At 50.8% G+C, this 12,722-nt stretch overlaps 1 protein-coding gene across 4 annotated transcripts in view; it reads left to right on the top strand.

Annotated features, from left to right (window-relative positions):
• LOC129325603 (beta-arrestin-1) overlaps positions 1-12,722 on the top strand; it is a 163,962-nt gene that overhangs the window by 102,196 nt on the left and 49,044 nt on the right. For 3 of the 4 annotated variants that reach the window (XM_054973376.1, XM_054973375.1, XM_054973374.1), the window contains exon 2: positions 7,295-7,325. In XM_054973376.1, the coding sequence (XP_054829351.1) occupies positions 7,295-7,325 (31 nt within the window). Of the gene's footprint in view, positions 1-3,655; positions 3,682-7,294; positions 7,326-12,722 lie in introns of those variants that run through there. The other variant, XM_054973377.1, reaches the window with a different exon arrangement.

Below are 12,722 nucleotides of genomic sequence, written 5' to 3'. Positions count from 1 at the left end.
GCGCCCGAGGCCACCGCCTACCTGGCCTCCATAGGCGTGCCGGCCCTGGCGGTTGAGGGGAAGGGTTGGGTCGCAGAGGGTTCCATCTGGGGTGCCGGGCTGGTTCAGGGCATTTTGCAGCCCCGGCCAAGGCACAGCCATTCCCTTCCGGCCTGCATCCCTTCCAACAGGCCCAGGAGGTGATACCAGCCCCCTGCCGTGCCCCTGATGGATGGAAGCCGGCTGGGCTCTGGTGATGCATCACCACCCTCCTCACTGGGCAGCCTTACGCAATCTCCCGGGTTGCTTGGCTGAAGAAACGGCCCTGCTGGGACCTTCGCCCCGTTGTCCAGAATCTTCCTGGGCCGTGGAACCAGGTGACACCAGAGGGCCAATCGGGTGCCGCTCACCAACATGGAGCTTCCAGGTCTTCTGCCTTCCTTGAATCCCGTCTGAATGCTGGTGGGCCCAGGATTCGGGTCCAGTCGCATCGGAAAGACTAACTAGAGTTTCAGGGCTTGAGTTTTCAATATGGGGGGAAAAGTCTTTGCAACTGACGAAGGGAGCTCTGAATCTTGAAAACTCCTACCCTGGCAATCTAGTTGATCTTAAGTGATTCTGGACCCAAATCTTGTTCTTCTGTTACACACCAACACGGCTCCCGCACCAGCTGCTTGCCTGTCCGCTGCTCCTCATAGTGCCGGCCCCCTTCCCCAAGTCATTTGCCCGTTTATCGGGCATGAGGAGTGCTGGGCGTGGAACACCATGGGCCCTTCTTCTGGCTGTGGGGGACGGAGGGCACGGTGCCCTTTCTCCGCCTCCAGCTCCCTTTTTGCATGCATGGCACAAGCGGGCACGGTTGCCCAAATCCAACAATGGTGCCCGGAGGATTCCTTTTGTCTTTCAGATGATTAACATATTGAAAAGCTTCCCTCAATTAGTGCCTTGGTAGGGAGCCAGCTGCTGTTGTCATGGCAACCCTGGCGTTTTGATGTCCCTCTTGGGAGGCGGGCACAGCGGGGTCCCCTTGAAAGCATTTGTGCCCCCCCTTCCGCCCTTCTCCAGTCTCTTCTTTGACCAGGTACCAGAAGAGCATGCCTGTAGCATTGATGGTTATTGGCTTTGATGGGTATTAAGCCACATTAGTGCCTTTGATTGTCTACGGAGGTCATGCTAATGATTTGCAAAAGTCGGCCCAGTTTGGGGAGGGGGTTTGGGGAGGATGGAAGATAGCAATGAAAAATTCATGGCACTGTCATTTAAAACATGAGCTTTCCCCAGGGAATTGTGTGTGTGTGTGTGGGGGGGGGGAGTATTTTAGTCTCATTTCTTGGTTAAAATCTGTAGTTGTTTGGAGAATGAAAGGGTACATGTGTGGGTGGGTCGTGGATGTGGAGGGGGGGGAATAATGCCTTATTCTGTATTATAGGAGATAAAATAAATCTCTGTTCTGGGATGGCAATGACATCTCTGTGTAGATGCATTTGTTGTTCTTTTTCATGCCGTTTGAAAAATGTTGCTCTGTTAATATGTTTCCAACTCGGCTTAAAAGATTCATTAATGTTTCAAATGGTGAAAATTGGAAAACTGATGACTAATATGGAGTGGTAGCTGCATGAAACTTTGACAACTGTGTTCTTTGAGAAAGAGTTTGGAAACGGATACAATGGTGATCTGGACCTTCCGTTAGAATAATGATGTCACAGAATTATCAATGTACACCTAAAGAATACACGCAAAGGTCTACTTGTGATCTGTGAACTACACAGTTTATTGGAACCAAATCTTGGACTATACCCAACTCCAGTTGGAATATAAGGCGAGCTTGTATGAAATAATTAATGTGTACATGGTGCTAGGAAGCATTTGCACTTTAATACCTGTTGCAATATTAATAGAGCACTTGAAGCACTGGACACTTTATGTATGGACTTTGGAGCATATATGACGCCTGCAAAATAATTTTTCCTAGAACTGGTTACATGTGGTATAGTTCTGTTAAATTATGCAATTACTGTAAATAAAATAGGGAGACGTTGTTATTGCACGGGAAATTGTGTTTTGTTGCTGTCACTCCTTATCCTAGCTGGGTAAAGATGGGGGTTGGGCATTGCCACCTGCTCTGCTCCTGATCACAGCTGAGTGAAGGCAGGGATCGGGCATTGCTACCTGCTCCGCTGCTGATCCTAGCTGGGTGAAGTCAGGGATCGGGCATTGTTACCTGCTCTGCTGCTGATCCTAGCTGGGTAAAGATGGGGGTTGGGCATTGCTACCTGCTCCGCTGCTGATCCTAGCTGGGTAAAGATGGGGGTTGGGCCTTGCCACCTGCTCTGCTCCTGATCCCGGCTGGGTGAAGGCAGGGATCGGGCATTGCTTCCTGCTCCACTCCTGATCCAGGCTGGGTGAAGGCAGGGATCGGGCATAGCTACCTGCTCCACTCCTGATCCTAGCTGGGTAAAGATGGGGGTTGGGCATTGCCACCTGCTCTGCTCCTGATCCCAGCTGGGTGAAGGTGGGGGGCAGGCATTGCTAGCTGCTCTGCGCCTGATTTCATCCTGGGCTTCTCTGGAGGTCTGGCTGCCTCATCTGGGCTTCCGTCCACAGCAGCGCCCTCTGGAGGTGCACCAGGGTAGGAAGTGAGTTGTCTTAAATACGCTTAACCTTTTATATCGTAGGATAGTATATACATGAACCTTCTGCTGTAGATTGTCATACGTCAATCTTTTCGTACTACACATTCTGAATGAGATCATTTTTAAAAAGCATTTCACTCCTTCCGAAAGAGAATTTTTTTCATTGGGAGGTTGGTTTGCAACTCCCCAAATTTCTAATTTTGCCATAAGAAAAGCTGGGGGGAGGGGAAATGGGGAAAGGGTTGTTCTTTTCCCCTGAACATTCCCCCCTCCCCACACCCCCTAAGCCTTCATATCTCTTGGAGGAAATCAGAAATTCATTCTCTGCCTGACCTACCTCATAGGGTTGCTGAGAGGAAAAAGAATCCCCGCTGAGGAGAAAGGCAGGGTATAAATGAAGTAAAAATAAAAATATTGGTCTCCTCTAATGCTGGCAGGGCTTTGCTTTGGTGGCAGGGAGGGACCCCGTTGCCATTAGCAGTCCTGCTCTGAAGCCAGAGAAGGGCCTAGGAAAGCAGCAAGCCAAGCGTAAAATGGCAGGGGCTGAGCGAATCGTGAGGGGCCTTGAGAGGAGGAGGAAGCCGGAGGAGAAAGGAGCAGAGAGGAAAGCTGCAGAATTCCCTTTGGGTTTGAAATCACCCATCTCCCCTGGGGGCCGCAGCAAAGTGGTCCTCTTGGCGACTTCTGCCTGCAGCTGGCCGCTTAAGAATGGCTGGGCCTCCCCGGCCACCCTCTCTGGGGCTTGGGGAGCAGCTGGAATGCCATGTGCCGGAGAGGGGCGTTGGCTTTCCGTGCCTTCTGTGGCGACAGCAGCCCTTTCGCCAGGTGCCAAGAGGAAGGCGGTGCACACAGACGCAATGGTACTTGGCCGTTCCAGTCGCGAGTGTGCGGTGTGTATCTTGCGAGACACTCTTGACCTGCGAAAGCACAGCCCAGGCTGCCGAGCCTGTTAGTCGAGCCCTGAAGACCTGGGCGGGGGCGGGGGTGGCACAGGGAGAATCGGCGGTGGCTGGTGCAAGGATAACACCGGCTGCTTCAGGACCACTGCCATGGAAGACCTGACAAAGCGGTAAGGGATTGCAGGGGGGCAGGATCAGGCCGGCTGTCCTGCACAGCAGCCGGCACTGAGCCATAGGGATCCTTGGAGGCTTTGCAGCCGGGCTGGAGCGGATGACGGGAGTTTGCCTTCCCACACGTGCAGGATGGCCCACTCATCTAATCCAGCGAAGTCTTCTTACGTTCTCGTGTGTGGTACACACCACGTTTTTTCCCCCTGGAGTTTCGTGGTCCTTCTCAGAACCCAGCCGTCTGATTTACAGCCAGTGTGAATGAACTAAAAAGCAGGCTGTCTTTGTGTGAGTTTGGCATGGGCCCCTGTTGGGTGGCACCTGTGACAAATGAGAAGCGGCGTGGCTCCCGCCACGTGTACTGCGCGTAGCACAGTTTAGGAAACGGTTTTCGAAGGATTTCCAAGATGCATCGTACGTGCTTTTGCTTCAGTAAAAAAGTCATCCTTGAGCGGATGAGCCCAAAGATCTTTAAAAGGGGGTGCGGGGGGGGGGAGAGGTGAAAAGCTTGTTGCTTCTTGGTCAGTGCCCTGGGATTTTCAGATTCTCTAATAGCAATAAAATAACTATAAGGATCTTGGCAGAATATGTATTGTGCCAGGGTGATACGCCTTTCTGTTTTTTTAACAGAAAGAAAGAAATGCCAGCGATACGCGCTTTTGAAGTGCAGGAAAAACCATACCTCCAGAAGGAGAGCTCCCGTGCCTGGTTTTGCCAGAGCAAACATGCTACTTAGCTGTGTGCTTCTCGGTGGGGCTGGGGGGGTGGGAAACTGCACATCCACAAGGCTATACGTATATATTTTTTTAAATTTTAAGTTTTATTTAAAAAAGAAAAGAACAGGAGAGCATAGAACCTTTTAGCAAAAAACCCCTGTTAAATACATCTAAAAGATTATGCATAAGTATAGTAATAAATTGAATCATCATCATCATCATCATCATCATAATATGGAATACATATAAAATATAGCTAGAATATATGAGTTATTTTTTAAACCCCCCTCCCTCAGTTCCAAGCAGATAGTCCAAAGTGATACTAATTCCACCTATTTTTAAAGGTCCAGCAGAATTTATATATATATATATATATATACATTTATATATTTTAGATCCACATTAAATTCTATCACACTTTATTTAATGTTAGTTCCATTACTTAGTAGCTTAAAGTGGGTCTAGTCTTGGCAATACCTCCATTCAAAAAGGCTTTTTATTCAAATGGGAGGGCTGTATTGTAGGGAAGATGCTTCTCTAATGAGTTAGGGACCATAGACTTCATCACTATATTGCCTTACGTATTATCTGCTGCTTTAAATATGTACTCCTATGTACCACCAGTGCTCCATGTTGTCTAACGTTAGTCCTAGATAGGGTTGCCAGGTCCCCTCAACCTCCCGGCGGGGGGATAGGGGCCTGGCACTTACCTTGAGGGAGAGGGGGGGTGCGCGCTTACACTCCCACAAGCGCGATGATGTCACGTCAGGAGCGTGGCCCCTGGGAGCACGCCCACACTCCGCAGGGGCTCAAAATGGGCCCAATCTCCCATCCAAGTACTGATCCTGCTTCGCTTCCAAGATCCGACAAGATCGGGCTATACCGTGCCACCTTCCCTTTGAGATAGATTGATAGATATAAAATATATAATGTGTTGCTTTCTGACGATTCTGCATATTCACGACAGAGTTACGGATACCCTTGGAGCATGCTGGATAATGCACTTTTCGTGCACTTTAGCAGTTGTTTTTCCAAATGATTGCTAAAGTGCATTGAAACTGCATTATCCCATGTGCATGAGAGCAGCAAGAGATTTGGGAGGAATCAAAAGCCCACAGAGATTAAATGGCCAGCAGGCTTGTGACATCTTAAAAGCCAGCACACTTGTGGTGGCAGACGCTTGCCTCCACGGCGTCACAGAAGACTCTCGGTTGTTTGGGCTGCAGCACGTTTAATGAGACTCACTCCCCCTGGAAATTCATCCTCCGAGATTAACGTTCCCAGATGTCGGCTCATGTAGCAGTAATGAGGGCTAATTGAATTGCCTCTGAGTAAGGACGCTCATCTTTTGCTGCTTGATGCTATCGCAGTTGGGCTTGTGGGAAGGGAGAAAAAAAAATGAAAATCGTGTTGAATTTCCCATTCCTGTGCTGATGCGAGCGTTGCAGGAATCCGGTTCTCTTTATCAGCTGTTTTCTCAACTGGGGCATCTGCGCTCTGCTGAATGTTATTATCACGGCCAATCAGCGGAGACTTTCCAATTTGTGTATATAGGTGATATAGAGACCTGTGGGCACACTGATTTGCGGCTTACACAGAACTCACAGTTGGTGGACATGGGTGAAAATAATCATTGGAGCAAATCTCTCTCCTCTGGTCTGCAGAAGAGCACACATTTTGCCCAGCAGGACAATTCTGTTGTTCTTGCTTCTGTGCAGTGAACTGAGCCCCGGCTGGTCCTGACCAGCTAGGCAGACTGGAAGCAAAGCTTGAGATCTCCTTGGGAAGGGTCAGGCAGAATAGGAGGTGGTGGCATTTCATTTGCTAGTTGGGAAAGCAGCAGACAGCATGGAAGGGCATGTGCCAGAGCACCGAGCTATGCTGCCCTTACTAGAGAGTAAAGAGTCCAGTAGCACCTGGACTGATGCATCTGACGAAGAGAGCTGTGGTTCTCAAATGCTGATGATGTATCTGATGAAGAAAGCTGTGGTTCTCAAAAGTTGATGCATCTGACGAAGAGAGCTGTGGTTCTCGAAAGCTGACGATGCATCTGACAAAGAGACCTGCGATTCTCAAAAGCTTATACTACAATAAAGTTGGTTAGTCTTAAAGGAGCTACTGGACTCTTTACTATTTTGTGACTAACACAGCTAACTCCTCTGGATCTCTGACTAGAGAGCAATGTGAAGAGACAGATGCTGGTTTCTCCTTCTCCCCCACCCATTTTTAGCTACAATGGGAAAAAAGACAAAGTGTATCAAGGTAGGGGTGGGGGGTGGGACAAGCTCGGTGTTATGACAGCTGTGCCTGTAACTCTGTCTTAAGACTTCCCATCTTGCAGGATCACACGTGGCAGTGGGAGCACAGCTAGCTAAGTCTCTTTATGGGCTGCTCACCTGGGGGCAATTGCCCTTTACCCCAGGGTTGCTGACAGCCAGCATGGTGCAGCCACAAACTCAGACCACATAGAATAATAATAACTGCGCTTATATACCGCTCTTCTAGACAGATTAGTGCCCCACTCAGAGCGGTGAACAAAGTCAGTGTTGTTATTATCCCCACAATACAACTGGGGAGCTGGGCTGAGAGGAGTGGCTCACCCAAGGCAGGAGTGGGATTCGAACCAGCAGAGTGCTGATTTACAGCCCAATCATTTAATCACTACGCTGCAGAAACTCACATGTTCTGCCTCTGTGCTCTGTGCAGTGTGAGGCATGCACAAAGCTCCCCCATCAAGGAAAAGAGTCAGTCCAGAGACTCAAAAGGGTCAGGTTGGCTTCCTTCCCTGAAACAGCTGGAGGATTCTTGTATGCGTACTGGAATTTCCACGTCTGCGAATTGTGGAGGTGCCTGCTGCACTGCTGACGCTCTCCTTTCCCCTCCTTTTCTTGTCTTGCAGAGTGTTCAAGAAGGCCAGTCCCAACGGAAAGGTGAGTTGAATTTCTCCATCGATTCTATAGATTTCTTTGGCGGGAGTAGATGTCAGAGGGAAGAAAATTGAGTGGAAAATTGACTGGTTTGCAGCATTAATGTGGCTTTCAGAGCCAAATGTGGCTTGGTGCTTTAAACCAGGGATCCCCAACCCCTGGGCCGTGGACCAGTACCGGTCCATGGCCTGTTAGCAACCGGGCCGCACAGGAGGTGAGTGGCGGGTGAGCATAGAGCCGGCTCCAGGGAGCAGGCGAGGTAGGCAGTCGCTGTCTTGGGAGGGGCGGCTGCGCCTCGTCTACGCCTCGCCAGCCCTGCACTTTTCATTCGAAATATCACCTCGCCTGGCTGGCTGACCACAGCATGACCACAGCCACACCGACCACAGCATGAGGCAACAACTGAGCGTGTGCTGGCTTGGAGCGGGAGGAGAGACCCAGAGACATGATGGGAGTCAGCCGGCCAGGCAAGGCACAGGTGAGGCACGGCCGCCCATTCCCCCACCCCTCCGGTCCGTGGAAAAATTGTCTTCCACGAAACCAGTCCCTGGGGCCAAAAAGGTTGGGGACTGTTGCTCTGAATACACAGAGCTGCCTCCATCCTCTCTCGGGCTGGCTGTGCCTGTTTGGGAGGGCCGCAGCTCCGACGGGGACTTTGCATGCAGTCCCTCAGCACCTCTGCTTGTGAGCATCTTAGGCAGCAGGGCTGGGAAGGAGCTTGTGAAACCCCCGGTGGTTGGATCCCGTAGATCTGTTCCCCAAGTGGCGGGGCACTTTTCTCAGGTGGGAAGAACCTTCCCTTGATGTGAGGCGAGCTTGCGCCAGGGAAAGCAACTTCTGTGGGAGGAAAGAGACTTCCTAGTGAAAAGCACCTGGAGAATCCAACCCAGTGATGAGATGGTTGGACCAACAGGCCGAGTCAAGGGTGTGGTCTCCTGGCTTTGTGCTGCCCCCCCCCCCCAAAAAAAACACTGGTTACCAGAACAACAGAAGCTTGGGCACATATGAATGGGACCCTGTCTGTGCTGCCAAGGCTTCATCCCAAGCCTCTTGCTTTGCCGAGGGCTTCTGAATGGGAGTCCAGCTCGTTCCACTCACAGGTTGCGCGCTAGACCCAAGAGAGACCCCGGGTCCCCCTTCCCCACCCGGGTCTTACGAGGCAGGGATAGGAGCTCACATTGGTCATATTTGGTCCAGGGCTCTGCTTATAGATGGCTTCCAAAGCAAACTCTCTTTTTCCCTCTGGGGTCTGTGCCCTGGGGCTGCTTGCATCCCCACAAATGCATTGCCCTAAGGGTTGTACATCCCACTGGCGGCTTCTTAGCATGAGCACCCAAAGTGTCATTGAGCCAGAATCTTACTGAGTCTGGTTGAGTTGTAGGGGCAGCACCTGGGCTTGTAGGGACTTTGCAAAAGACCCGAGGTGAGCCTGGGGGGTGCTGTAACTTTGGAGACGAGCTTGTTCAAACAGGTCAGAGCATAAAGGTGCTGGCTGCTAGTCCATAGGATCTGAGCCTTTGCAGCCGGAAGAAATGTACAGAACTCTATTGTACAGTACAGTAAGGGCAGGGATGGGTTGAAGGATTGGCTCACAGATTATGAGGAAAGTAATGTGTATGATTGGTCCAAACAGAAAAAGAACATAAGGGACAAGAAATCTGAATCCTTTGAAACTACTTTAAATGTCAGTTCTGACTTGAACCAGAGCACTGATTCGACAACAGAATCTAGACCTACAACTGCCCACCCACCCCAAGATAACGTGGCGGGGAAGGACAAATGCTGATTTTTGCAATAGAACAAATCCCTGCGGCATCTCAGGGGCTGGCCTTCCAGCGGGTGGGATGTGCAGAAGTCCGCCACATTTTCCGCAACGGTAGGAGCTGCGATTTGTGGAGGCCACCAACCCCTCCCCTCCCCTCCCCTAGTCCTCTGGCCCGTACGCAGGTCGTTGGGAGCGAGTTGCCATTCTCTCTGCAGAGCGGTCAGTGCTTCCGAACGGGCACACGCTGTGGCTTGAGGCATATGCCATGCGGGCAAGGCAAAAGCGGTCTGCCGTGGGTCTCCTGGCGTCTCATGTGAACTCGGATGCTGTGCAGGATACGTGTCTTGACTGAAACCTACCACGTCCCTACTTATGTATGTATTTATTTAGAAAAATGTTTATGGCGTCTCTCCAGGGAACATGCCTGGGACGGTCGGAAAGACACTGAGCCGGTCAGATGCACCAGCCCATCTTCTTTCAGCCAAACACGGCTGCTTTTCGGTGCTCTGGAGGAAGAGGGTCTTTTTCTAGGACAAATACAGTATCTGAGCCATGAAGCAGTTTTTCAGGGTCCATCCAGTTCTGTTCAGACGGAGAGAATTCAAAGGAGCTCTCCTAACTCCAGTAAACAGCTTACGGACTGCCTTCCGGGGTCCTTGAAAAGCAGGAAGGATTCTAATCTGAATTTCAATGGAGTGGGATGAGTCACCGTCTTTGCTGCTGCTTCTCCCACACAAGCCCCCCCCCTCTCACTTTAACCGTTGTGTCTGCACCCGGCACTCTCCCCGCTGAACGAAACCAGGTTCCCTGCCTAGCCCACGTCCCTGGCTCTGGACACTAGTGAAGAGGGGCGTTCAGGTCACCATCAATTAGGGATCATTCAGACGCAACCTCATTCCATGGTTAAAGTGGACCGTGGAAGGGGAAGGGGGATTTGGGAGGGGAAGATGTGGGCGCTGGTCTTTAGCATGTTCCTGATCTGCTGCAGATTGGTAAGAGATGGGAACCGCAGAAGGGAGGAGCCGTGGCCCCGGTGGGGGGGGGGGAGAGGGCCTGCTCCTGCACCCTGAAGGTCCCAGCATCTCCCGTTGAAGGAGTTCATATAGCAGGCAGGTGTAGGGTGGAAATACACGTTACCAGGTACCTAAGGATGCTCAAGAGCAGGGGCGGCCAAACTCGTTTAATGTAAGAGCCACGTAGAATAAACATCAAATGTTTGAGAGTCGCAAGACGTGATGCATTGAGGTGACTTCAGAGGAAGAGGCGAGTTTGGGGGAGTGTCTTGAACGTGGCATCACAGGAAGGGGTGGGGTTTGGGAGCCGTATGCTGGAAGTGACATCATCGGAAGGGGTGGCGCTTGGGAAGAGCCATCACCTGACCTTTGACAAAAGTGATATCACATCCTTGATAGGCTCCACCCCCCCCCCCCAAAGTCCCCAGGTATTTTCTGAGTCGGACCTGGCAACCTCAACATTTTTCTTGAAAATATTAAAGAATGGAAAGAAAGAAGAAGGGAAGGGAGGGAAAGACATGGAAAGAAGGGAAGGAAGGGAGGGAAGGAAATAAACTAAAATAAACTGTACAGCCATGGCGATACTCGGAGACCTCAGGAAGTTGCACAATATGTCTAGAAGAGCTGCATGTGGCTCCCGAGCCGCAATTTGGCCACCCCTGCTCAAGAGAACCTCATTTCACGTGTCCCCCCTCTGACTTCCCATGCACTCATTTGCTCAGTCGCACTTCAGTTTGCTCCATATTTCCCACGTTCCGGCTCAAAGTCTCCCTGGCTGTTTAGAGCTGCCAAATTCCCAGCTTCCCCCCACCTTCCACCTCCATTCATTGAAATGCAGACCTTGACACTTCTCCACACCTTAAAGAAATGCAGATTGGAAAGTTAGAGGAGCCTGGAGTCCTTGCTCTGCAGTGTCCATCCCTGGGAGTTCTCGCTGCTAAAACAGAGCTGAATTGGAGCTCTGCCCTCCGGACTCCATGGGGGCCTTTGGACTCCTTTGCAAATGCAATCACACAAAGGGAGCTCCTGTGAAAGTGGCAGGCATGTGTGCCGAGCAAGAACAGCCTGCTCGGGAATTGAGGACCACACATAACATTCTGCCCTTGAGCTTCCCCAAATAATTTGTGTGTAGTTGTTGTGGGTTTTCCAGGCTGTATTGCCGTGGTCTTGGTATTGTAGTTCCTGACGTTTCGCCAGCAGCTGTGACTGGCATCTTCAGAGGTGTAGCACCAAAAGACAGGGATCTCTCAGTGTCACAGTGACACTGAGAGATCTCTGATCTGTGACACTGAGAGATCTCTGACTTTTGGTGCTACACCTCTGAAGATGCCAGCCACAGCTGCTGGCGAAACGTCAGGAACTACAATGCCAAGACCACGGCAATACAGCCCGGAAAACCCACAACAACCATCGTTCTCCGGCCGTGAAAGCCTTCGACAATATAATTTGTGTGTATTTCCACTTGTAGAGAAGAGAAAGTGTAGGCAGTCCTGGGCCATTGATCTGAGCCAGTAAAAGGCAGCTTCCTATGTTTACGTGAACTGTTTACCTCTGCCAGAGGCCTGGCCTTTGCTCTGTTGCTCTGTCCTTCCTTCCCACAAGAGCCCCTCTGGCTGTTGGCCACCACCGATTAGGGCCGGGATGCCGTAAAACAGGAAGAGAACAAGCCACGCTATAAATCTTGTAAATCTTTTCTAAATGCCCTGTAAGATGGATGAGCCGGGGAAAACCGGGGAAAGGTACAGTGGAGCGGTTTTGTGGATGATCTCCAGTCTCCTGTAAGCGGCTCAAGGCCATCTGCCTGCTACAAGTTTATCAAAGAAGCACTTAGCTTAGGTTCGGCTCTGATTACCCACTCTCGGTTTTGAGGTTTATTTTGGAGGTGGTCGTAGAATGCTAAGCCAGATTTTTATCCTATTTCTGCTTGCACCTGAGTAATATGCCACTAAATGCCTGCTTTATTTGGAGTAAAGATTTACCCCTGTTGCATTTAGGTGACTACTGATTTATTTAGCGGCCACAGAGTGCTAGGCCCAGTTGTGTCCCACTCCCCAGAGGCAGATGGGCCTTCTGCAGACCTGGTGCAGTAAGAGTCTCTCTACACGAGACTTCTTAGAGAAGGACTCGCAAGTGTAGGGAAATGCAATGTTAGCCGGGAAGTGTAGTTTTAAAAGACAGAGCTGGTGGAGATCGCTCCTCAGAGGGTTTGTTAATTTCATCTCCGCCTCCTCCCCCCCCTCCCCAAAAGGTAAAGGTAAGTACTGAGTCATTACTGACCCATAGGGGGACATTGCATCACAACGTTTTCTTGGCAGACTTTTTATTATGGGGTGGTTTGCCATTGTCTTCCCCAGTCATCTACACGACCCAGGACACTGGGTACTCATTTTACCAACCTCGGTAGGATGGAAGGCTGAGCCAACCTTGAGCCGGCTACCTGAACCCGGCTTCCTCCAGGATCGAACTCAGGTCATGAGCAGAGCTTGGGCTGCAGTACTGCAGCTTACCACTCTGTGCCACAGGGCTCCCCAAAAGGCTCTGTCAATTTACCCTCCCCTTGGGGGAGGCAAAGATGAAATTAACAAACCCTCTGAGGAGCGATCTCTGCCAGCTCTGTTTTTT

Source organism: Eublepharis macularius, chromosome 3, assembly GCF_028583425.1.
Source record: "Eublepharis macularius isolate TG4126 chromosome 3, MPM_Emac_v1.0, whole genome shotgun sequence".
NCBI lineage: Eukaryota > Metazoa > Chordata > Lepidosauria > Squamata > Eublepharidae > Eublepharis > Eublepharis macularius.
This window is presented reverse-complemented; position numbering and strand designations above follow the sequence as displayed.